This window comes from Gavialis gangeticus, unplaced genomic scaffold, assembly GCF_001723915.1.
Source record: "Gavialis gangeticus isolate Ggan-Ray unplaced genomic scaffold, GavGan_comp1, whole genome shotgun sequence".
Taxonomy (NCBI): domain Eukaryota; kingdom Metazoa; phylum Chordata; order Crocodylia; family Gavialidae; genus Gavialis; species Gavialis gangeticus.
In genome coordinates this window covers 4,724,805-4,748,236 of record NW_017728980.1, presented here as the reverse complement: position 1 = coordinate 4,748,236, position 23,432 = coordinate 4,724,805, and the positions used below count along the sequence as shown (strand labels likewise).

The window sequence follows — 23,432 nt, the reverse complement described above, 5'->3', positions numbered from 1 at the left end:
AAAAAAAATTGCAAATTCTCTGATTAAAAACTCCAAAATCCATTATTAAAATGAAAAGCCCCTCACTCCACCCTCCCCCCCACAACCCCCTAGCCCTGCTCGTGCTCTTCACTCCCTCTGCACAGCTCCCCCAGCCCTGCTAGTGCCCCTCAGCTCCCACCCATAGCCCCCTGCCCCCCCCCAGCCCTACTGGAGGGGCTCCCCAGCTGCCAGGGCTACAGGGCCAGGGACCCAGGTCCACAGCCCCCTACCCCCAGCAGGAGGTGGCAGCTGCTGCGGTGGAGTGGAGCTGAGCTCCCCCGACCCTGCTGCCTGCCTGGTGTGGGTTTGGGCCAGGGTGGGGGGGCGGCTGTGTGCAGGGTGGACGCGGGCTGCCCACTGTGGGCTCAAGCTTCTGCCCTGCTGCCATTTCCTGGGGCCTGTGCAGCCCAGCAGGTGTAACTCAGTGCTTCAGGGAACGGTGGGGCCACGTGGGGATCTCCTTGCGACTATGAGCTCTGTACTGCACTGGCAACATGTCCCCTGCACGCATGGTGGCAGCAGGGGTAGCAGCGTGGGGTTGTGTCCTTCATTGCTGCTACACGGGTAGGGAATGCAGCGCCAGAGCAGCGTGGAGCTCGCAGCAGCAAGAACATCCCCGCGCAGCCCTGGTGTGCCCTGCAGCACTGGGTCACATGCACGGAGGCTCCATGGGAGGGCAGCAGGATGAGAGCCCTAGCCTGCACCCGCCCCCATCCTGCGTACAGATCTGGGGGGCATGGGTCCCCCCTGCCTTGCGGGAGTGTGCACAGTGGTGGGGAGCTGACTCCACTCCCCCTGGCCCCTGGACAAGCCACCTGCCACCCTGTCTTGCTCCCTGCCGGGGCTGTGCAGCTGTGCATTGCGGCCCCGGGCCCCAAGCCCCCCACGCTGCTCAGCTGGGCAGCGGTCCCAGCCTCAGCCCAAGCCCCAGCCCTGCCCCACTGACTTCCTCCCTCCCTATGAGGGGCCTCAATCCCCCCCTCCCACACACACACTTACCTGTGGGAGCTGCTCTCCAGGCTGCCAGGCGGCTGTGTGCATGTACATGTACATGTGCCCCTGCCTGCCCCTCCTCCTCCTGCTCCCTCCCAGCCCCTTGCAGGCTGAAACTCTGCCAGCTCACGGAGAGCTCTTTGCAAAACTGTGAAAATCTGTGGGTTTCTCCATTAACATTTTTCTCTGTTTTTCTATGGTTTCCAGATTCTTGCTTATAACCGTCTTGTCTGGTGATAACCTTAGACCTACCAATAGGATCTACTACTCAGATCTAGAACAGGCTGGTAGCATCTATTAATTTATTAACCTTTTATACACTGTAATATGCTAAATAGAAAAATGGTATCTTGATTTTGTGTGCGTTGTGCATAATTGTTCAATAGCCACAAATACATTTGGGCTGCTGTGATTTCCTAAAGCACTCGCCGCAAGCCCTCCTTGGAGATGTGTATGCTGATTCAGCCTGCATGAGTGGGCTCCAGAAATGCATGGTTTAGTATCTGGTTCCTGCCTGGATGACCTAATGGTTTTAAACAGGAACGGTGCCTGAGGGAATCATTGGGGTGCTGAATCTGGGGGATGGAGGAGATGTAGACTTAAGCACAATAAGAAAGACCCTTGTTTGGTTTCATCCAAGAAGGGGCATCAACAAAATCAGAAGAGTCGTTATTATTTCTTTATTGAATTTTTGCTTGAATGTATTTATCAGGAGCAGGTGATAATGCTCCCAGTGTGTGAGGCACTTTCCATACACAAGGGGCATCCCAATTCTTGTCTTAAAGAACACACTGTTTCCTTCTGCCTGAACCATGTGTGTTGGCTTTTTAACAGGATTCATCCTAAATGTTCTCCTGTTATGTCCCTACCAAAGGACTGCATACAGGACACAGGATGACCCTCTGGCTTGAAAATATGAATGCGCACACACACCCTCATGTTCCTTCTAATTCCCTTTTCAATTCCTGTAGGCAGAGCCGGTCCTACAGGTGTTCAGCGAAAAGCACATATGAAAAGATGTTGACAGCCATGGATTGGGCTATGGCGCAGATGCAGGGGAGCTGTATGGGAGCAGGTCCTCCTGTTCTTTGCCTCTTCAGGCAGAAACATCTTACTTCAAACCCCCATCTCCCCCCCCAGCTGACAAAAAAATCAAACAAAAACCCATACCTCCCCCCAAAAAGAGGTTTCCTAATGCTCGCCCCTCTGCTATAGCAGCAATCTCTCCTGATGAGGGGTCTGGTGGATGTGCCACCGCACACCTACACCTATGCAGAACAAAGCAGCCACGTAGCGTTCAGATTGCTTTCCATAATAAAAGTAATGCTGAGTTTCTCATGGCATTTTCACTGAGCTTTTTCATTCAAATGTCCCAAATGAATCACTGCTTTAATGCATCCTCCTCCACATTAACAGGCTGTCATCCTTCTCATTCTCTTCCCTGTTATTTTCCCTCCTTCCTTCACTTTCCTCCACCTGTCCTGACAGTCTCCCACTCCATCCCCACGGCGCTCAACAGCTGAATCACTGGGAACAATTTCCATTTGCCACTTCTTCGATGCACTGTCCCTTTTTTTCTAATCACTTTTGATGGCTGTCAACAGATACGAGGGCAACCAGGGCCTTTGGCCTTTCAAACTGCCCTTTTAACTTTGATTCTTCGCTGAGCACAGTTAAGATTTGTTAACTTGAACCATAGCTCTGCCTGGTATTTCAAAAATCATAACGTTCCCCGAGAGGCCTGTAGCTCCATCTTTTATTCTTCAGCAGAGCGAAACAGACGGTGAATTGAAAGTACATTTTTCTTAGTGAGTTATTTTGCAATAGGTACCTTTTCAGGGTAAAATCAAATGGATACAAAAACAACAGAAGGCCCCCAGCTGGCCAACATCAGCCAAGGAAAGACGAGCAAATTTATGTGAATTTAGTACTAGTTTGCAAACTCGCTTTTACATTAAAACATGGTGAGCCAAAGCTAGAACTCCAGTTGGTGTCTGTTGATTTGAGAGCTCAGTGCCAGAGCCAGCCGTCTGGCCAGAGAGTGATGTCACTCGTGACATGGGCATTGTGAAAGAGCCCAGTGGACGTGTCACTGATGATGTCATTTCTTGGCCAGATGGCCAGCTCCATCTGCAGGCTCCGAAGTGCCAATTGCAATAACTGGTTTGACAAAATTGTATCTGGTTTGATTGATGGTGACTCGGAGAGCTCTACTCTGTGAGTGTCCATGCTGCTGGGCTGAGCAGAAGGGCAGCATTTTTCCTGTAAGTAGGTGACAGAAATGCATGCTTTTGATGTGTCTGTGTGTATATATGCAAATGTAGTACCACCACATTCATGCATTCAAACATGTCCCATGTATCTAAGTCGCCGTACACACTAGGGTTAGTGGGCAATGCAGCACAATGCTTACAGCTAACGCTGCAGTCCTGCATGAGAGAACCTGAAGTAATGGGCATGGCATCTGGAAAGACAATGTGAGCATGTGTAAGTGAAAGGGAGGTGACTCGTGGCCCTTCCCTAGATCCGTGCATTTTCTTGTACTACCGCAGGCACTCAGGTCCCTCAGTCCTTGCACATCAACAGGACGGGGGCTAAAATGGTGCCTTGTCCTTGAAGAAAGGCTCTGCAGCACTGCTTAATGTTCTTGTTGTTGGCGTGCAGGGCTGAGCACTGCCTAGCTTCAGGTGCATTTTGCAAAGGCGAACAAATTATACGTAGGCTGCAAATCTGAGCCTTTGTGTGCTACTAACCAGCTAGTTTGGGGGTCCCATGTTTGGCATGACCACTTTCCTTCAGTATGGCTCCTGTTCTGGCCTCGTATTGGGGTGCAAAATAAAAACCTGCAACTGCCTTTCAGACACAGAAGGTGTCTGTGCCATCTGTGGTGCTGATCAGTACACCAGTGAAGGGTTTACTTTTGTGATTTGGTGGTTGACACATGCTGGTAAGGGGAGATGGCTTTGCATTAGATCAAGGATTACGGAGTGCTTGAAAACAGAGGGTTGGATTTATGAGGTTGTCAGACTTGACGTCCCTGTCTGACACAGTTCAAAGTATTATCATTATCTCCCATTCTGCTACCAGAAGGGGTTATCTTTTTATATGGATTTATCAGTGGCTTAAATAAAACAAAAGTGCTGGAGAACTGAGAGAGCAAGAAAGAGGGAGAGAGAAGGAAATGTTCTCTCGTCTTCTAGCAAGCAAATGAAATTCTGACAGGCGATGGCAGTGAGATCAAAGTAAGTAAATTAAATTTTTCCTTAATTTACTTATGTTATATTAGTGAGGGGTCTTCTCTCTCTGCCACCTCAGTCACAATTTTAACTACCTGGCAAACAGCATATGTGAAAATAAAGCTGGTAACATGTCAATAAAGCAGGAAATCTTGATAATGGAAACCAAAATAGCAATGGAAAGGCGAGGTTTTAGAATCAGGTCTATCACGGTTGGTCTATCACGGTTTAAAATTAAAAGGGACATGAATCCACAGCAGGGGAATTTAACCCATAGACTCCAGGAAAAGGAAAAGCATTTTCCTTTTGCCCTGGAGTGCTTGATAAAACAGGAATGACGACCTCTGGCTACATTCACTCCCTGCATACTGGAAGTGGCTACTGTTAATTTGTTTCTAATTTCTGATCATTTCTGATCATAACATTTGAAAGCATTGTGCATCTTCCGGTGCCAGTATCAGAAGATACCTTGGGGCTGGCATAAAAACTAAGACTCAGGTATAATTACTGTGGTAACAGAAACCTTAAGTGTGTGTCATAGTAACCCCGGCTCTTCTCCCTTTTAATGTGGGAAGGGATTTTTGCCTTTAGATGACCTTATATTTTAGATAAATATTTATCATCCTCCCCTACCCCCATTCATTTTAGTGGGTTGCCAAATCCTTTAATCTTGGATCAAGCTCTCAGAAAGCCCTGCTGCATCTGTTGAGATTAACTTTTGGACTAACTCATTTATGTAAAACCATGAAAACTTTGTACAGAAGGAAAAGAAGCAGATGGAAACTGGGTGGGAACAAGGCTGGCTGTGCCCCCAGTAATGATCTTTGGGGGAGCTGGGGAAAAAATCAGTCACAAAGCTTCAGCCATAGTACTAGTATGTAGATTCAGGAATTTGTTGGGACAAGTGCAGGTGAATCTCTTCTGTAGTTGGCATTTACTATTATTTGTTGTTAACCTGGCAGGATGGAAGTATCCTGAATATGTACCACGGCTTGCTTGGAGAACCACAGTTGTTTGAAATGGTTTCCAAGATGCCTAGAAGTAATGCCACAGATGCATATCTTGGAGTTCGCTGTCAAGACTTCTGACTGAAAGTGAACAGCGTGTTGCATTCTGTAATGTGTTAAGCACTGAAATAGTAAATCAGCACTTGATTATGCTTGGGATCATGGATCTTGATTTCAACATACACCAAACGAGAAGTGAAGAAAGACCTCTGACTTTCATTAACGTTAATGGAATCTCTGGCATTTCCCTGTATTTCTTTGAAAATTGCAACGATGGGCTTTGCTGATGATAGTAGGCGTGCACATTAAAAATCATCTCATAAAACAATGAGGAAGAGGGAAGAGAGGTTGGTGTTCTCTCGATCCCAGACCATGCCATGGGTTTATGGCTGTTACGACCCCAGAAGGGCTGAGCAGCATGCCAAAGTTCACACACTAACAATTTTGCAAGTCACCATCCTTCCTCTGTGACAAGTCTGAGAGCATTCATGTGTCTAAATTAAAGCACGAGCTGTACAGCAAACTGGCTGAAATCAGGACTTCCATCTCTTTGTTAGGTTGGCACACTTGGTTGAGTGCCTGTTGCTAGTTGTCCCAGAAGCCATGTGTCACTGCACACAGATAAGTTCTCCCGCCTGATGCGTCAGTTGTTCAGAAAGGCAGTACTCGAGCCAGTCTTTCATTAATCAGGAGACTGAGCCAGATCAGCCAAACCAATCTCATTGATCTAAAATGCTTCTTTAACAAACAATATGGCTTTATTGGAGTAACCTAATGAAGAACATACTGCTGATCTTGGATGTACTCCCTGATATATTCAAGATCATGCTCTCACTTGGTTGCAATTTTGGAACTTCGTATTGCTTTGATTAAATCTTCATCCTCCCTTTCAGGTTGTTTACAAATTTTAAGTTTATAGCTTCAAAGTTTGGGATTAGCTGAAGTGCTTAGGGGCTATAGGGACCAATAAACTGCTGTGCTTCAGCTAGACCAGGTGCTGCTGCAAGGAAGCTAGACTCTTGAGTCCCCGTGCCTTGCCAGGTCAGTACTATTCTGCTGGTGCCCATGCCCCCAGAGTAGAGGAGCTTAATTATCTGCAACCCAGAAATATAAAATGTTAGGTTTCTTTACATCTTTAAGGTGTAGGGAAGAACAACCAGTCCTGCAGAGAGAGAATCCTGCAAGTAGCCAAGCTCAGGAGGAATTTCAGGCTAAGTTTTGTATTTGTTACAATTTAAGTATCAAGGACAGAGGTAGAAGAGGTTGTACTGTGCATGCACTGTGTTGAGTAGAGTAGCTTTAAGAATACGATATGATAGAATGAGATTACACACTTTCCCATTGCTACAGGAATATAATGCAATGAAGGAAAGAGTAAGCTTACTGTAATTCTTGTATGAGTCTAGGACAGCCAAAGGAGCCAAATGGGCCATTTTCTAGCTTTGTGCTTGGGAGATGCACTGTCTTGATGATGGTATAGTGGGTGTGCATTTAAAGATTAAAATGAAGCTGGAGTTGAGGAAAACGTTCTCATTTGGGAGAGAGCAGAACTGGAGACGCCAAATAAGTAAAAAGGCACAATTTGCAAAATTTACTTTGAGCGCCTGTCTGTGTTTATCGTTCTTCCAAACTTTGTAGATCAACGAAAAGGTGCTTTAAAATCTGCCAGAAATCCAGTTAACCAAAAAACTGGTCTCATGTGGCCCTTTGTACTAGGCATGTGTCAGTCCTTCTGGATTATGGCGTATGCATAGGAGGTCCCCAGGACATTTCACACATACGCCTAGGCAGGAGTATGGAGGAGTGGAGGCTGCCCAGACCTTCCATGCCCCTCTAGACCACTGAGACAGTTATACTGATGTAGGAGATTGCTAATGCCTTCCTGACCTAGGTGGGATTCAAAAAAATGCAGTCTTAAAGGTCAGCGTGAGAATGCTGCCAATTAGCATTTGAAGTTTATCACTTGGAGAATCTCATTATAAATCAAGCTGCTGACAACAGCTCCATTTTCAGTGATGATTTGTCAGAGAGCAAGCAAGCACATTCTGCAGGCTGTAAGGTTTTGGCAGTCATGTCCCTGTGGGGCAATCCAGGGAAGATCACAACTGTTGCAATATTTGTAAATATAGGCCAGGAAGGATTTGGTCTCTGGGATTTGTTTCTGGAATAGTGTTTCTGCTTCAGCTTGATTAATGAGCCCAAGAATAATAGCACTCCTTTAAAAACGGACACTTGTATCAAGATTTCAGCCATAGACCTCAAACCACTTTCTAAGGGTAGCTGCGTGGTGTTGTCCCTGTTTTATAGATGGGGGAAACCGAGACACAAAGGTGACATGATTTGTGAAATCCTGAAAGCAGAGTTGGGAGTTGAAACCGGGTGTCCTGGGTCTGGCGGTGCCCGTTCCCCTGGATCCTGCCTTCCACCTCGCTCTTTTTCCCTTCCAGCATTTGTTTATTTTTAGACAAGCTATGACTCACAAGCTGGGAATGACAATCCCGTTTACTCTATGTATATTTAATTAAGCCTATTCTCAGTGTTTCGTTGAGGTTGGATTTAATCTGTTTTAAGCACATCCATATTGGGCTTTACGAGGTTCTTTCAACACATGCCGTACTTGAAGTACCTGAGTAGTGTCATTGAGTGCTCATCTGCTTCAAGCCAGCTGCATGCATAAGGGCTTGTATTTAGTATGTCATTTATTTGCAAACTGTGCTCTGTGGACTCCTGGGGTTCTGCCAGGGATCATCAGGGGTCTGCAAAGAGACGGGGGTGATGGCAGAGCAGGCCAGGAGACTGCGCCACCTTGCTTGGTTGGGTCACTTGGCCCTTTGTCAGCTGTTTAGGATAGGAATAGGGTCCCGCAGCAGAAGTGACTTGAGGAAATTTGAAAACCACTGCAGTATGTTGAGGTTGTGTATTCAGATAGGTTTTGTTTGCTTACAACAGCAGAAGCTGCAGGTTTTTAGAAGAGAAGATTGTAAAAGCAACTGCAACAGAAAACGCAGAAATAGATGAATCAGTATGTCACTTCATTTTTAAAGCAATTAAAAATGGAATGGATGTATAACCTTCATATTGATTGTAGAAAATGTATGTACTAACATGTTGGGCTCAACTGAGTGAAATATATTAGGAGCTGCATGGATACTGCCTCTTCCCTGGCATGTACAGTGGGGGAAATTCAACCCAGCACTGATGTCCAACACCACTAACTGAAACTCTTCTCTGTGTGGACATATGCGTAGTTCATTGCAAGCTTAAGTATTTGTGTCCTATGTAAAGGTAACAGCCAGGCTTTGGAAGTGGTTCAGTAACAAGGTTCAGCATACATTACAGAGTGAAATATTTGACTCGTGGACTTTGGGTGCTTCACTTTAGGAAAGCTACATTTTTATACCAGTTCCTAGTATGTTCAATAATGTCATATGCAGAGATTGGCAATGTATGGCGTATGGGCTGAATCTGGGGGATTTTCTGTAGCATGTTGGCTGTAGGAAGGCGGGATGGGGCGGCTTTAGTGTTGTTCCAGCAGCAAAGGGATTCACCTGTGCCTGTGCTGGGACCAGGTAGCTGGGAGCTGCACCCACACTGCAACAGGGGTTGGGTGGCAAGAAGCAATGGCAGGAAAAGCTGCAGCAGTGACCAGGTCAGGATGCTGACCCCCCGCAGACCTCAGCTGGGTTGTTCCAGCCTGCAGCCTTGAAAAATTGCCGACCACTGGTATATAGCAACATACAAATGCTCTTAAAAAAGGAAAGCTAACACCTGGCTTCACAGGCACAACGATGGACTGTGTTTGCAACCTGAACCATACCATCCTTACTACCTTGCACTCATGCCCTGCCTCTGCTTTTCTTTTTATTGCAGGTGGGATTCTTTCCTAGCGAGTGTGTTGAACTAATTAACGACAAAGTTCCTCAGTCTGTGACTAACTCAGTGCCAAAACCAGGTATGTGCATACGTCTTTATTCAGAACACTTTTTGGTGCTCCAAAAATATAGTTGAGTCCTCTCTCCCACACTTCGTATTTTCTCATTTCTTTTCCACTTCTCTTAACATGTGTTTCTCTTCATTAATTACCCATACATTCTGTCTCGCTCCTGTTCTCGTTGTTGAGCATCTTGCTGCATTCTTAGTGTTTCCTTAGCTCATGTCAGTGGTCTTCTCATGTACAATATTTTAGACCTCCAAGGCATTGGAGTCCCTTCAGTGACTGCTAATACTCCCATCAACATGTCTGATTTTGGTGTCTTTGTCAGAGTCTAGTCTAGTATGTAGTTTCTTTCTTTGCCTGGAATGTAGAGATGGGCCAAAAACTAACGTATCAGCTTTGATACAGGGAGGGAGTTTGGTAGAGCAGAATCCTGTGGGGATGGAAGAGTTGGATATAATTGAACCCGGAGAGCCTAATCACATCAGGTTCTTGTTTTGCAATGCAGGGCCCAAATCCATCCATTGTCTACTTCTTTGGGACAGTTAAGAATTATATACAGAATTCATATAGCATTATATTTAGTGTTATGTAGCATTCAGGACCATTAATATTGGGATGACCTGATTAAAGAAAAAATAAGTCGAGGAAGAGAGCTTGAGCTTCCTCTCATTTAGACTGTTGCATACAGGAGTTTCTCCAAAGATAGGGGCAAGTCCTGCAACATCAGGTGTTTGAGTTTCTTAGCACTATTCGGTCCTATGGATTGTTATGTGCCCTACTTTAAAAGGTCGCCCTAACTTCAGTCTGTATATCAGGAGAAACATCCTGGAAGCACTGATCTGATTTTAGCAAGTAAGTTGGTGAATGAGAGGGGATGAAGGGTTGGAGGGGAGTGGATGGGAGCTCTCCCAGCTTAAAAACTTTTTCTTTAATTTGCCAAGAATGCTGATTTTAAAACAGAAATAAAAAGGGATGGGAAGAGCTTCTAGAGTTTGATCTTAATAAGTAAAATGCATTTGGGCAAATTCTGTTCTGTTACTCAGAGCTTTTGCCTTACCAGTTAAAAGTCCTGAGCACAGGAAGGTGCTTTAATACTTGCTACAGCAAAGTAGTGGTGCAGTGTATTAAACTGCATCCTTTGAAGAGCTTAGGAGTTTGAAGGAATATTTTTCTTGGCACCATGATCTCACTCCTCCATCCTTTCCAGAAATATGGGGTATGTATATTACTGTCGTTGTTGCACAGCTCGTTAGTGAGTCAGATCACTGCAGCAGGTTTGTACTTAGTAAGTCCACTACGTGCCTCTTATTGTTCAAACTTGATCTCCAAATACTGCTGTAATTCACTTCTCTGATCATGGTTTATCAGTCTGAGTGTGTAAACAAAGGCAACTTTAGACCTAGGTCAAAGCTGTGTTGATGAAGACCATCTTAAGCAAGTGTTTATCATCAAATACACTCAGGCAATTAAATTAAATGTCATGAATTGCTGTGAGTAGTTTCTCACTAAGCCTTAATGAAAGGTAATGAAGCAGCATAGATTAATAGATTCTGTTTGGTTTTAACAGCACACTGGGGGGAGGGGCGATTTTCTCTTGCAATCATAGGAAAATGCTTGTTTTAAATCCAGTGTAAAAATCTCAAGCTCTTTTATAATTAAAACATTAATGGATGCTGCAGGTCATTAGGTCTCACTGTTAACGTTCTTTAATGGTTGTTCCATACAAATTATTAGATGCAACAATCTACATTAAAAGATCATAAAACATCATTACTAAGGTTGCAATGCCAGAATTAAGGTTACCATGAAACCTAAATTCAGCCCTTGTGTGTCTGTCTTATAATTCAGTCTTTAATTACAGCCTCACATGCTATATTTTTCACTTCAGTTTGGGGATGTGTCAGTGCTTGGTTGCAGAGGGGGGCTGTTTTCCATAGGACCCCTGTCTTATTTATTACTGAAGGTAGAAGGGGTGGGGAGTGAATGAAGTAGAGGATTGCAAGAAAAGGATAGTGCCACCGTTAAGGCAATTGAATGTCACCATGCAGAATTGGATTCTGTCTCAGTTTCTGCCATGGAGTTCCTGTGTGTTGCCAGAACAGTTATTTAACTAAATGATTCACATGTGGTTACTAACTGTTTTTTCCTCTTCTTCTGGGAGTCCCATGTGAGACCTGGGGCCTGGGTTTGGGTACTGAGGAGCCCTCACAGCTGCACATAAAGCCAGTGAGCGGTGTGTTTTGAACATAGGCATTCCTATATCATTTGAAGTTCTCTGAAATATCAGCACCCAAAATTAGTAGATACGTTTGAATTTAATCTTGCTCACTGTAAAATTGGGTCACCCCTACACATTTCATGCCCACCTTTACTTCTAAAATTCATTGAAGCTTGTGGGGCATTTGGGTAGTACAAGTAGCATGGAAAAGACCACTCCAAAATTAATCTTTCTGCATAGCAGCGTTTGTATGGTATGATCTGGGCCATACATACACTGAGCTGTAAAGAGAAATGAAATCCTGAATAGCTTCTTATTAAATGAAGACCATCCATTCTTTCTAGTGTATAAGACAGATTTCTTTGTGGAAAACAGTAGTAGCAGTTAATAGTAATTAAAGACTACCTTAACACGTCTAGTATTTTGGCACGTTTTCAAGTGTCTTGGCAAGCAGAGATGGATTTTAATCAGTTTAAAGTTCAGAAGATGTTTAGGCAGCTTGTTATTTAGGATTCAGATTAGAACCAATGCAGCACGTTATTGGCTCAGCTGAAGAAACACGGCATGTAGAGTGCAATCTGTTTTAGCCTTAGCAGCAGTTCCTCCCGACCCCGGCTAAGGTCTGGTTGAGAAGACAGTTGTGGAAAAACCTGTCTTTTCCCTGCTCAGGTTTTATCCATGCTATTATAATGCACAGCTCAAGCTTCTAGGCCTTTTTCCCCAAACGCATTCAAATTTTGATAAGACTTTTTGCTATTTTTTATTGATCTGTATTTTCAGTATTGCCATTCACTGTTCCATGGGGAAAAAGAGACCCTTTCAAATGTCTTTGTCCCTACTTGACCTCAACGGAGTCTTACATCACTAATCAACCCAAGATTTTAGATCTGGCCTTTATAAAGTATATGTATTAGCATGTGAAACTTTTTCCCCTGAGAATATTATGTGCAAAACAACAAGGACATTTTGTATCGACGCTATAAAGCAGTTTGCCATGAAGGAATTTCCAAACATAGGACTGATTGTGTTTTGTAATTGTCCATAGATTTGGTTGGATTAAGTGATATAATGAAAAGCAGATGTAAAGCAAAGAACTTCCTGCCCTGCTTTTTTATTATTATTCATCATTATGTCTTGATTTTCAATGTTTTAATAGAACTGTACCGTGTTATATTATATTGAAATAAAGTAATGATCAAGATTCAGCTGAAAAAGAGGTGTAGAAGGTTCAAGAGGAGAAGTGGATCTGGGTCCAATCTCTGCATTTAGGAATAGTGTTTCTGTCATATCCGAGGAAGTGTGCTTGAACACCAGAAAAAAAATACATCCATGGTGTGAGATGAAGAAGAATGAAACTGGATTCGCATTAATACTTGACCTATTTTATTCAATTATTCTGAATTTTTGAAGGATGATCGCATCTGGCCATAAGTAGGTTTAAAATATATATGACATTAAAGTTTGTAATTAAAACTAGCATTTCTGAATGGGCTGCTGGCATCATTCATGATCCAAGCAGCATAAAAACCCAGTGTAACCTTTTAAACCAGTTTCAATCCCAATACAGAGATGATGGTGATAGGTGTAGGTACATATGTAAATATAGACTTGTTTTTAACTACAGCAGTAAAAATTCATCTTCTGATAGCTGGCATGGGTTTTTGTATTGTTTAAAATCATTTAGCTTTTTCTTTTTAAATAAAGCCAGGGTGTTTATCACAAACATTGAACTTACAAATGCCAAGTTTCAATTTCAAATAAGTTTGCAAATTTGTTCTGCAACTCTGCAGGCCATGATGCAGTGAGATTCCACAAACTTCTTTGGAGAAGGCTCAATTGTTACATACTTGGAAGACACACACGTCAGACAGGTGTTTCAGGAGTTGTTGAAAGTTGTGAACTGAGTATCATTTTTCCCTTGAAACTGGTATCAAACTCATGCCTCAAATTATTTTCAGCGAGCTGTACACCATTAGCCATATTCTTCAAGTAAACATCTAACCAATGTCCTTAACCAGCTCCGTGTGTGTTACAAACCGTGTAACACACAGGTAATTATAGTTTTCCTTTCTAAATTTCCCTGTAAATGTCATTTGGTTTTCTTGTCTTAGCTTCCTGTCCTGACTTATTATGTAGAGTCGGTATGTGCCATGTGTGTGCCCCCATCCCAGAGGTAGCAGGACAAGGTGGAAGCAGTTTTGTCTGCATAGCCTTTTAAAGAGCTTTGAGACCCTTTGGGAGGCAAGATTATATGTGGATTCCAGATGATGATATTCTGCCTGGTGAGAAGCAGACTTTAGAAACCTTCAGTCTACTGCTTTGCTGAGTACAATTATTGGTATTTTTCCCTAGTTGGACCATTTGGAAATGCCTTTTATTTATAGTTGAATTGATTCTTCTCCTTTAGCACTGTCCATCTCGGTAGGTGTGGTTTTGGATAGAATATGCATTTGCTTGTATCATCCCAGCGTGTCTGTTTTGCATCATGATGATTATAGGCATCATCTCTATTTATATGTTGTCTGTGGTCACTTTTTTGTCATAACCTTGATATCAGCTGTGGCAGTTAAATGTCATTTAAAAATGTGTACTGTGCTTAACTTCATCCATATATCTTGTTGTATATCTCTCCTGTTAACATTTAACTTGTAACTGTGTGTAACTCATCTCTCACAAGTCTGCTTCCTAAATCTTGTCTCCGGAGTACTTTGGCTTGACAGTTTGTTGGAAGGTCTTTGAACATTGTCACCTCTTAAACTGTGGGATCCTAAAGTGAATGTGGGAAATAGGAATAAATATGAACAGTTTGCAGCATGCGATTTTGAGCTAACCGAGGAAAGAGAAACTGGAATGTGTGACATCTCTCCTTTTTTCAAAGCTGTGAAGTATTTAAAAAAATGGCAGGCTATATTATCACTCCTTCCAGTAGCAGTTTTTCTTATGGCAAAAGAATAGATGTCCCCATCAGCTCAGCTTAATGGGACAGACTTGATAAAAGTACTGGAAGTGTCCCATGCATTCATTTCATTTAGATTTAACAGGTAAATGTACTTTTATTATAAGCAAATTGGCAGCCTTAAGGACTATTTGGCAGTCATGAACACACATTTATTGCATACTGATGAATAAATAGCACAATGGTCATCTAGTTTCGTGCAAACCTTCTGACCTTTGAAACCTGTTAACTACCATAGCAGATACCCAAGAGATTGAGCTGTATTGACATGGAACTGTCAGTAAGCTGACAAACGGCAATATTTTGTTTATAATGTAGTTGATTGTGAATGCAAAGAGGGCAAGTAACACAGTTTCTATAATGGTGATGCCCTCTTCAAAATGGCTATTAATACTGGTCAGACCCACTGGAACTAGCTTCTACCTGGCAGTCTTTTTAGAAAAAATATGGATTGCTTGTAAAATATGTGCAATTAAATTACTGGTTTGGTGAATCTTTAACCATGATTTTAAAAATGATTAATTATTCAATATTTAATGCACAGCATTCCTGTTAAATCTAAATTGAGTATTTAAGCGAGTCATCTAGGAGGCAAATTTTCAGTGGGATGGTGGAGTAGAGCTGTATGTGCATGCATATTGGGGGAGAACAGGGGCACGTGTAGCACTGTGCAGTAGATTGAAGATGTGCTGCTTGTATTGGCAAACAGAGTGACCCTCCAAGATGCCATGCCCCCTCAGGTCATATGGAATTCAGGTGGAGCTGCAAATGGTCAGCAGCTTGCAGGACCGAAGGACCCTCTCCTACATCTGCATCCTGTTATTAAATGAATGATCATGGGGTTATTTTATTTTATTTGTCTGTCTTTATTGCACAGCGTCCTTGAAACACTGCACGTGCATTTCTTAGCTGTTCTGGGCACCACTTGTGAGCGAGCCCAGCAGGCTTTGTGGTTGTAATAAGACTTTAGCAGGACAATGTCAACTTGGTTTAGGCCCCAGATTTGAACTGATCTAATCTAGTGGGAAGTTGTTTCTGGATCCTTATTGGCTTTGGATTTTTAACATTCATCATCCAAAAAAACAAATCAGCCCTTGGAGCTAATGCATTGAAAGGAATGGCTGTGCTCCTCTGCAGCGAGCTCATGGAGAAACCGTCTTGTCAGACAGAGCTTAGCATTTTCCTCCAGACATGTTGATTGGCTTTAATACACAGACTCAGCAGTAAGTTAAAGCAGCTGTTTGCTATAGCACCATTAGCAATGAAGCAAAATAACATTTAACAAGGAACCTAGTTGGGTTCAGAAAGAAATGTATTCATAAATATGATATTGCAGTTTCTGGAGAGATCTGTGTAATGGTTGGCATTGTCCTTCTTTATACAGAGATGTTAACACTCCTGAACCTGGCTGTCATTCAGCAAGGCACTTAAGTATTTGCTTAACCTTAAAAGACATGATTAAATCCTATTGAAAATTATTCCTGAGATGATGTGCTTCAGCTTGCTGCTTGGTAAGGATGGGATTACCCACATCATAGAAGTTAAAACATGCTTAAGTGTTTTTCCAAATCAAGACCCATGTCATGTGCTGACCCCTTTGCACTCCCACTGATTTCAGTAGGGAAGTAAGCATACTCAAAGGGTTTCCAACACCTTGCAGGGATTGGATCCGTACTAATTGAATCCATAAATAAATGGGTTTGCACTGCATGTCGCCTAGCCAAGCTTTAATTGCAATTGACCCATTTTAATGGGTGCATGCTTTAACTATTTCTTTTTTTTTAATTGTACCTCCCCAGTCTCCCCTGCGCATGGAGTCCGTCCAGCGTCTTGGAGCTACTTCCCCCCTTGTACGTTTTCATTTATTTCTTTTTTCTCTTTTTCTCTCTCTCTCTCTCTTTTCCTTTTTACCCATGTGCAAGTCTGTAGCTGTGATGCTTTGAGGGATGTTCAAGGAAGCCAAAGTGAAATTTGCCTTTAAGATCTTTTGAACAAAAAAACACACTCTGGAAAACAAAGGCACTGCTTATTCTAACTGTTGTGTGCCACAGAGCCTAGGCATAAAAACTGCAATCGAATACAGAGAAAGTGCCGTCTTTAATAATGAGCAAGCAAAATTGGTGTCGCCGAGAGGAAAGAAGGATTAAAGACAGGGAGATGGAAAGGAGTTAAATGTGGGCCTGGCAATTTCTTACAATTTAAACAAATCTACATGATGAAAAAAACGATTTAAAAAAAACGGGAAGGGCGAGGAGAGGATTAGAGAATAGTGCTGATCCTGGGCACCCACAGCCCCACAGAAAGTCAGCGAGGTGTCCTGATCTAGACCCTAGTACCATCGCAGCACCACTTGGGTCCTGATCCCAGCTGAGGCCTCAAAGCACTATTATAGCACAAATTAAATAATAATCTGATGTCAGTACAATTCTTCCCCCTCTCCAGAGAGTTAAGATCTTCAAGGTCTTACACATGTTGAGGCTCCTTGTACATCCCGTGATGTGGTTTTTTTTTGTGTTGTTTTTTTTTTTAATTCTTGGGTTTCATAATTCTGGAAATAAACTAGACATTTTCAAAACACCATTGGTTTTAAAATGGTTTACCCCCTGCGTCCACTCTGCTGCTCTCTGAGAGCTGTGCTTTCCAGCACTGGAGTGCAAATGTGGTTCCTCTTCCCAGTCTCTGCTCACATCAACATCCTTCTGGGGGTCCAGACCCTTTTGAGAGGCGAGGAGAGGATGGGTGAGTGCTGTGTCCCTTTGCCAGCTTTGAGGACCCGCTATGCTGAGCTGTACCATTGAGCAAATGGAGGGTAGCGAGCTTTGTCGGAAGAAGGAATAGCACCAAGGCCTCGGAAGTGAAACACCAGGTCGAAAGCCCCTGCCTCTGCTAGGGCCGTGGAGAACAGGAATGCTTTTCCTGTCTCAGTTTCAGTATCTTTGACAGACTAGTTTCCTTAAATAGTCTCAATTTTTAGTAGCAAATCCTGAGGACCAAAGGATGCTTAAACTGGGCCACAGACTGCAGGAACGAGAACAAAATGGATTAATGAAGGGATTTCCCCAGTAACACGCAGCATGAAACAAAATCTGGAAGATAAAGGGTGCTGACTGCTCAAAAGATCCAAGACTTTCCTTTGGATGTATAGTTGGAGAAAACAGAGGAAGAACCTTTTCAGTTTCTTTATGGGAAAGAAGCATACCATGAGCCCTCCAAAGATGCCTCTTTTTGCTAAGGTTCAACAGCAGTTAACCTCAGATAATTGCCCCTTTTCCCAGCAATTTGTAACATGAAAACAAGCAACGGCTTCGTTTCTGGTTATTTCATGCAGTCTGAAAGCTCAGCATTCAGAATCTCTCTGCTTTTAAAACTATTTCACTACAGGGAAGAGTTCAAATTAATCAATTATAATATTTTGCTCAAAGGTATAAAGCCTGTTAATGGCTTTTCTTGGTTTTCATGTGAAATTAATTTCTTTTGGCAGTCCTTTCCCTTTGTGAGTCATAGGATTGCAACAAATAGATTATAAACTTGGCTGCCACAGTACATGGGATGCCAATATATAAGCTTCATTGATGTGCTTAAGTGTTCATCTGTGGTGTGCATTGGTCGTTCTTATTTTTAATGTTTTTATACATCAGAGGTCCCAGTTACACCTCTCTTGTTTCCAGTGATTTAAGAAGATTATGCATGTGTTTTATTTGTAATGGAAGTTTCTTCCTCCCCCCACAAACCATGGCCAGTCCTAAAGAGGGATGTCTTTGCTCTTACAATTTCCTTTTGCTTGTGAGAGAGGTCTGTGTGCATCTAGAAGGAAGAATGTCAACCTAATCTTAAAATTTACTGATTACCAAAGGCTCCCATTGTTTTCATGAGTCCCTCTGAAAATCTTTAGGCTCCTGACTCTGCTGCAGACCAGGTATAACCCTGTTTAAACACTACTGAAAGCTATAACTCTGTTTAAACACCACTGCTTTTAGCAGAGTTTCTGCACTGCCACCATTCACTGTATTTCTTATTTGTACATGCTTAGATCCCTGTTTATAAAGTTCTGTAAATTCCCTAGAAAGCTACAAGCATATTTTTTTTTCAATGGGCAAAATAAATCCTTGTTTAGACCAGTTGAGATGCAATGCCAGCTGGGTATCAGTAGCAATGTAGACAGGCTGACGTGGACTGTCCAAGTCCAACTGGGAACCAGGATGCACTAACATGGATGGCCGCTCTACGCTGAAGCCTGTGCTACCGTATTTTCACTGTCATTGGTACACAAGCCCTTTAGATAAGAGGTAGCTTGGATATGTGAGTATGTGTTGCAATCATATTGCCAATTAACTATGTCTGCATACTCCTGGAAGGGCTTCCTGCAGAGTCTGTGCCTCTCAGCGCAGAAGAGCAGAATCCTAGACTTCAGAAGTGCTGTTTCTATTAATGTCTCAGCAATTGAAATTGTTGGTCTCCAGCTGTCTATTCCATGAGCTTTTTTTAATTAAATGTGTTTGTCCTTTCTCTTGCCTTGTGTTTCCCTTCCCACTCTTAATTGTGTGCAGATTTGGAGATGGATAGTGTAATGCCAGGTTCTGCATGTGTTGCAGAGACTCTGAACCAGTCCCAGCTGAGCTCAGGTAGAGGCTGTTATGGACAATTGGTCTCCAAATGTCCTAATCCAAAGTCTAACACTGTATGTGATAGCAATAACTCCATACTAACATCCTAGGTTTGGTCACAGAAGCTAGATATAGAGGAAATAGATTATACTATTTTTCTTTTTCTTTCTGACAGCTGCAAAAGCAAGCGTTATACCCTAAAAATCCTCTCTCATGCAGGCATGAGTAATCTTATAGAAGTCAGTGGAATGACATGAGAGAATATGGTTCCTATCACATAGTTTGCAGTGTTGCCGTTTTTCACTTGCATCCCGGGTTAGCTCAGAAATCTCTTCAGCTGCACGAGCCCTGAATGTCAAACACGCTTCCTTTTTCAGCGTGTTCACTTGTGTGTGAAAAACACAAGCTTGGATTGGTACAAACACTGGCTTATTCATGTACTGTGGAGAGAGCTTGCTTAGACACGAGAGAGAAGAAATGTGGTTTAAATACTGTAGTTTGGTAACAGCTTAAATGACCATGATGTGTACCCAGTGGCGTAGTGCTAGTTGAGAACAATTGTACTGTACCGATGTTGTCATGACAACACCGCAACAGTTTCTCAGGGGAAATATATGGTAAAATTAAAGCAGTCCAAGGAAGCTAAGGAACCAGAGAACGGATCTGGTTTTCTCTAGCAGTCCCCGCACCAGTCATTATGAATCGCTCACGTTTTCATTTCTCTCTTTTGCCAATGAAATCTGGACTCTGGTCTGTTTTTAGAGGTAAGCACAGCAGAAGAAAGGACAGCTGTATTTGGATATATTGTAGTCCACGGGTCCTCAACCCCTGGCCCGTGGAGCCATGCCAAGTGGCCTGCAGGGGTCTCAAAATTGGGTGGCAGAGAAGCAGTGGCAGCAATTGCTGTTCCCCTATTTCCAAATTTCTGGACCCATGGCACCCCTGGGCCTGCTTGGATCTGTGTGGGGAGGCAGCCCAGGGTCTGATCCAGACCGACAGAGGCCTGGTGGAGCCAGTGCTGCATCCCAGAAGGCAGCACAGGCTCTGGGAGGTGGTGTGAGGCTCCATGGGCCCCAATCTGTTCAAGTCAGCTCATTTTGCTGACGCCTGGTCAATCATCTTCAGTCTAGCTTCCACTAGAGAAAAGCCCACCCCATAACTGATGGTAATTGTTGACCCCATTGGCAGCCTTTGCAAACAAAGACCAAGGATTGAATGAATGCAAAAAGTGAGCACCCCATCACCTGCTGCTGTCCATTCAAGGTAGGGCAGAGGTCCGCTGGGCCAGTGCAGTGGAAGCTTGTATAAAATGAGACAATCTGGTCCCATTCTTTGGAGCTGTCAGAATGGCAGTTTTTTACCAGCACTTAATTCAATTCCAGTGGTTAAAAGAGGCAGAATTAAGGGTTGTCTGGGGAGCGGGATGGTAAGGAAGGAAAGTGCAAAAGATACTAGGGGTGACATTTTGCAAAAGGCCTGAAGGATTTAGGAGCGTGGGTCCCACTGAAAGTCAAGGGAGGGTTGCATCTGAATCCCTTAACTGCACTGAATAAAATCTAAATTGATTTTAACAAATGAATAAAAGAGCAAGCATTTAGTCCTTGCTGTGCTAGTTCAGTGCTGTGCAGTGATGGTGGGTTAATGTCATATCCCTTGCAAAGTCTCGCAGTGGGTGCCACAGAGCTGAGAGCTATGCATAACCTGCCGTCAGCATTGCATTGAGATTCACATTGATTCAGGTCACTGCTACACAGTATTTATACACAATCCGTAATTATTATATTTACTGCATTTCCCCAGGTCTAATTAATATGGTCATGGAATTTCCCACAGATACTGAAGTTAGTTATTTAATGAATCGCCACCACTTCACTTCTAAATACCTATGCCAGCCTTTTTGCCCCGTTATCTACAGTGTTGCCATTATACTTCTATTCCTTCTCCATCTGAAAGCTAATTAAGACCGGTAATGTTTCTGTAGGGCTTTGATGTAAAGGGCTGAATAAGGACACATACTGTTTCTCATCATTTCTCACCCAGTTGCATCTTTTTTTTTGCATCCTCAATATTGCCTGTGCGTAACACTGCCTCAGCTGAACCTCTGCTGAAATTCTTGTCTTTGCTTTCATCTCATCACCTTTCAGGTCATCAGCAAGATATTATCCTTTTCTGCCCTTTAAAATGGGTAAAGAAAGTCTGGAATAAAGATTTTGTTTTGGGCTTTTTCCCCCCCTTGGTCTTCCTCTTCATTATATTGCTGCTGTTTATTACTTCTGAAATACCAATCATGCCAAGTCTCATCTTCCTTAATTTTGCTGGAGGACTTTTGTGAGGATCCATGATGCTTATTCCAAATGCCAAGCCTAATATTTACTATTGTGACATGTTCCAGTGACTTCCTGTCATGAACAGGGTAGGATTTCTTGGGGGACAGCAACAGTGTCTTGACTGCTCAGGCCCGTAACATGATCATGAGATCCGGTATCTCATCAGAAACAATGACTCTCTTTTTGTTCTCCTTAAATTCATGTCTCGTGAAAGTCTTGTTCAGAAACAGCAGCAACATTTGCAATCAAATTTCATTTCCCCAGGCCCTTCCTTCTCTCACTTTCTGCTGCTTATTTGACTTGCCGTTTTCTGCAGCAACAAACAGGGGCCAGGGCTGATATATTCTGGTGCTATTATATATTGTTGTCATCTACTCTTTATTCACTTACATCTGTGATCCTAGCAGAAGGAGCGAGCTTGCAAGGCCAGCTTCTCAAACCTTGTATTCTGGGAAGAAATATTAACAAACTGTATATTGCAGGTTTCCTTGTAGAAAAGTATGGAAAAAATCTAAAGCATGATCTGTAGACTCTGGTGTGTGCTGTGATAATGCATTAAAACTGTTACTGATTGGGCCTGGGAAACATCGAGTGTCTGTTCTTTGAAAACGCTATCAAAAGGACATCTTCGCATGCCACAACGTCTCTAGAAACTGCAATCACTCACTGGGCAGTGCATATGCAGTTCATCAAATTCCAACAAGGATTTACAAGAGCAGTAAATCTACTCAGCAAGCTGTCCTCCCTCTGTTTATCAACCGCAATCAGATTGGAAATCTCAAGCTCTTTGCTTGCTGATATGGAGCCAGTGAGAAGGGCAGTTTTTAAGGACAAATGTCCCGAAGTTTATGATGACTGGTGAACACAACAAAACAAAGGAAAGGCTGTCCTGGAGACGGTCTGAAGGAGGAATATCTCCCTCTTTGGCCTTCAGAAAAAACCTGTGATTCAGTGCGATTGTCACGTTATATGTATGGTTTCCATTGATGACCCCCCCTCCAGCCTTGCCGGCAACTTCGTAACATAGTAGATCAAGGAATGTGGGCAGTCGAAAGGCCATAGTCTCCTTCTCTACCATTGAGATTTTCCACTAAGGGAAGGAGGAAGAGAGAACCAGGGCCAGGACTGCCTGTCCCTGTGTCCTCATGCAGTCTATTCCAGATAACCCCACCAGGCACCGTGGGATTTGTTCCTCACCCTCATGAAATAAGTAGGATTTGGGGGTGAGGCAATTCTGTGCCTAGAAAAAGTACAGCTATGTGTGAGTCACAGACTGTCAGCTGGAGTAGAGGACAATTTCGGAGAATACCTTGTACATTTATGCCAGCTCCAGCTCCACCGTCCCCCCTTCTGGCTTCATGGTGTCAATGGCCTGTTGGAGTCCAGAAAGGGACACTTCACAGCACAGAAGGTGCTTCAGGCTGCATCGTTTTCACTGTGAATAGTGGGGAGACATTTAACCTTCTTCCTGCTCTTAGCCTTAGTCTCATCCTGTCGCTTCCCTGCAGTGCTGACCAAGAAACAGTGATATGGAGACTCCTACTCAGCACCCAACAGAGGCAGCAGTGTCTGTGTACGCTACCCATGCAAGTGATCTGTTCCACATTCACAGTATAAATAAGGTCTGTGGCAATGCTGTCTGGCTTTATGGAGAGCTCAAGCCAGCCCATTTCTAGGCAGGTGTGTCAATATAATAATTAATTACACTGCAAACAAAGAAACCTATCTCACACCTGCGTCAGAAGAATGTTATTAAAATTGCTAAGTCAAAAGTTAGGGGATGTCAGAATTAAAGTTTGCTTATTTCAACCTTAATTCAGTGTGTGTACATATATTACCATACAGTCTTTAATATACATGTGCTGGGGTTTTTTCCCCAGTAGATCCCTGTTTCATTCAGTGCAGAGGATGGACCTTCAGTGGGGTTGAATCAGCGTGGTGTAATAAAGGGGGGGTGTTCTTTGTAGGACCCTTGTCTTGCTGGCTGTGGAGGACACTTAAGCTAGGAACAGACATTCAGAAAAGCCTGAGGTGGAATCAGTCAAACCTACATGAGTTTCTGTAAGTGGTGCAGGTGACTTTGGGAGTGAACAGAACGTATATTTGCCCTTTGGTGCAGGGGTTGGGGGGGGG

At 43.2% G+C, this 23,432-nt stretch overlaps 1 protein-coding gene across 4 annotated transcripts in view; it reads left to right on the top strand.

Annotated features, from left to right (window-relative positions):
• The window catches only part of ARHGAP32 (Rho GTPase activating protein 32), a 597,177-nt gene that overhangs the window by 472,059 nt on the left and 101,686 nt on the right, over positions 1 to 23,432 (top strand). For all 4 annotated transcript variants that reach the window (XM_019509213.1, XM_019509206.1, XM_019509198.1 and 1 more), the window contains one exon: positions 9,128 to 9,209. In XM_019509213.1, coding sequence (XP_019364758.1) covers positions 9,128 to 9,209 — 82 coding nt within the window. The remainder of the gene's footprint in view (positions 1 to 9,127; positions 9,210 to 23,432) is intronic.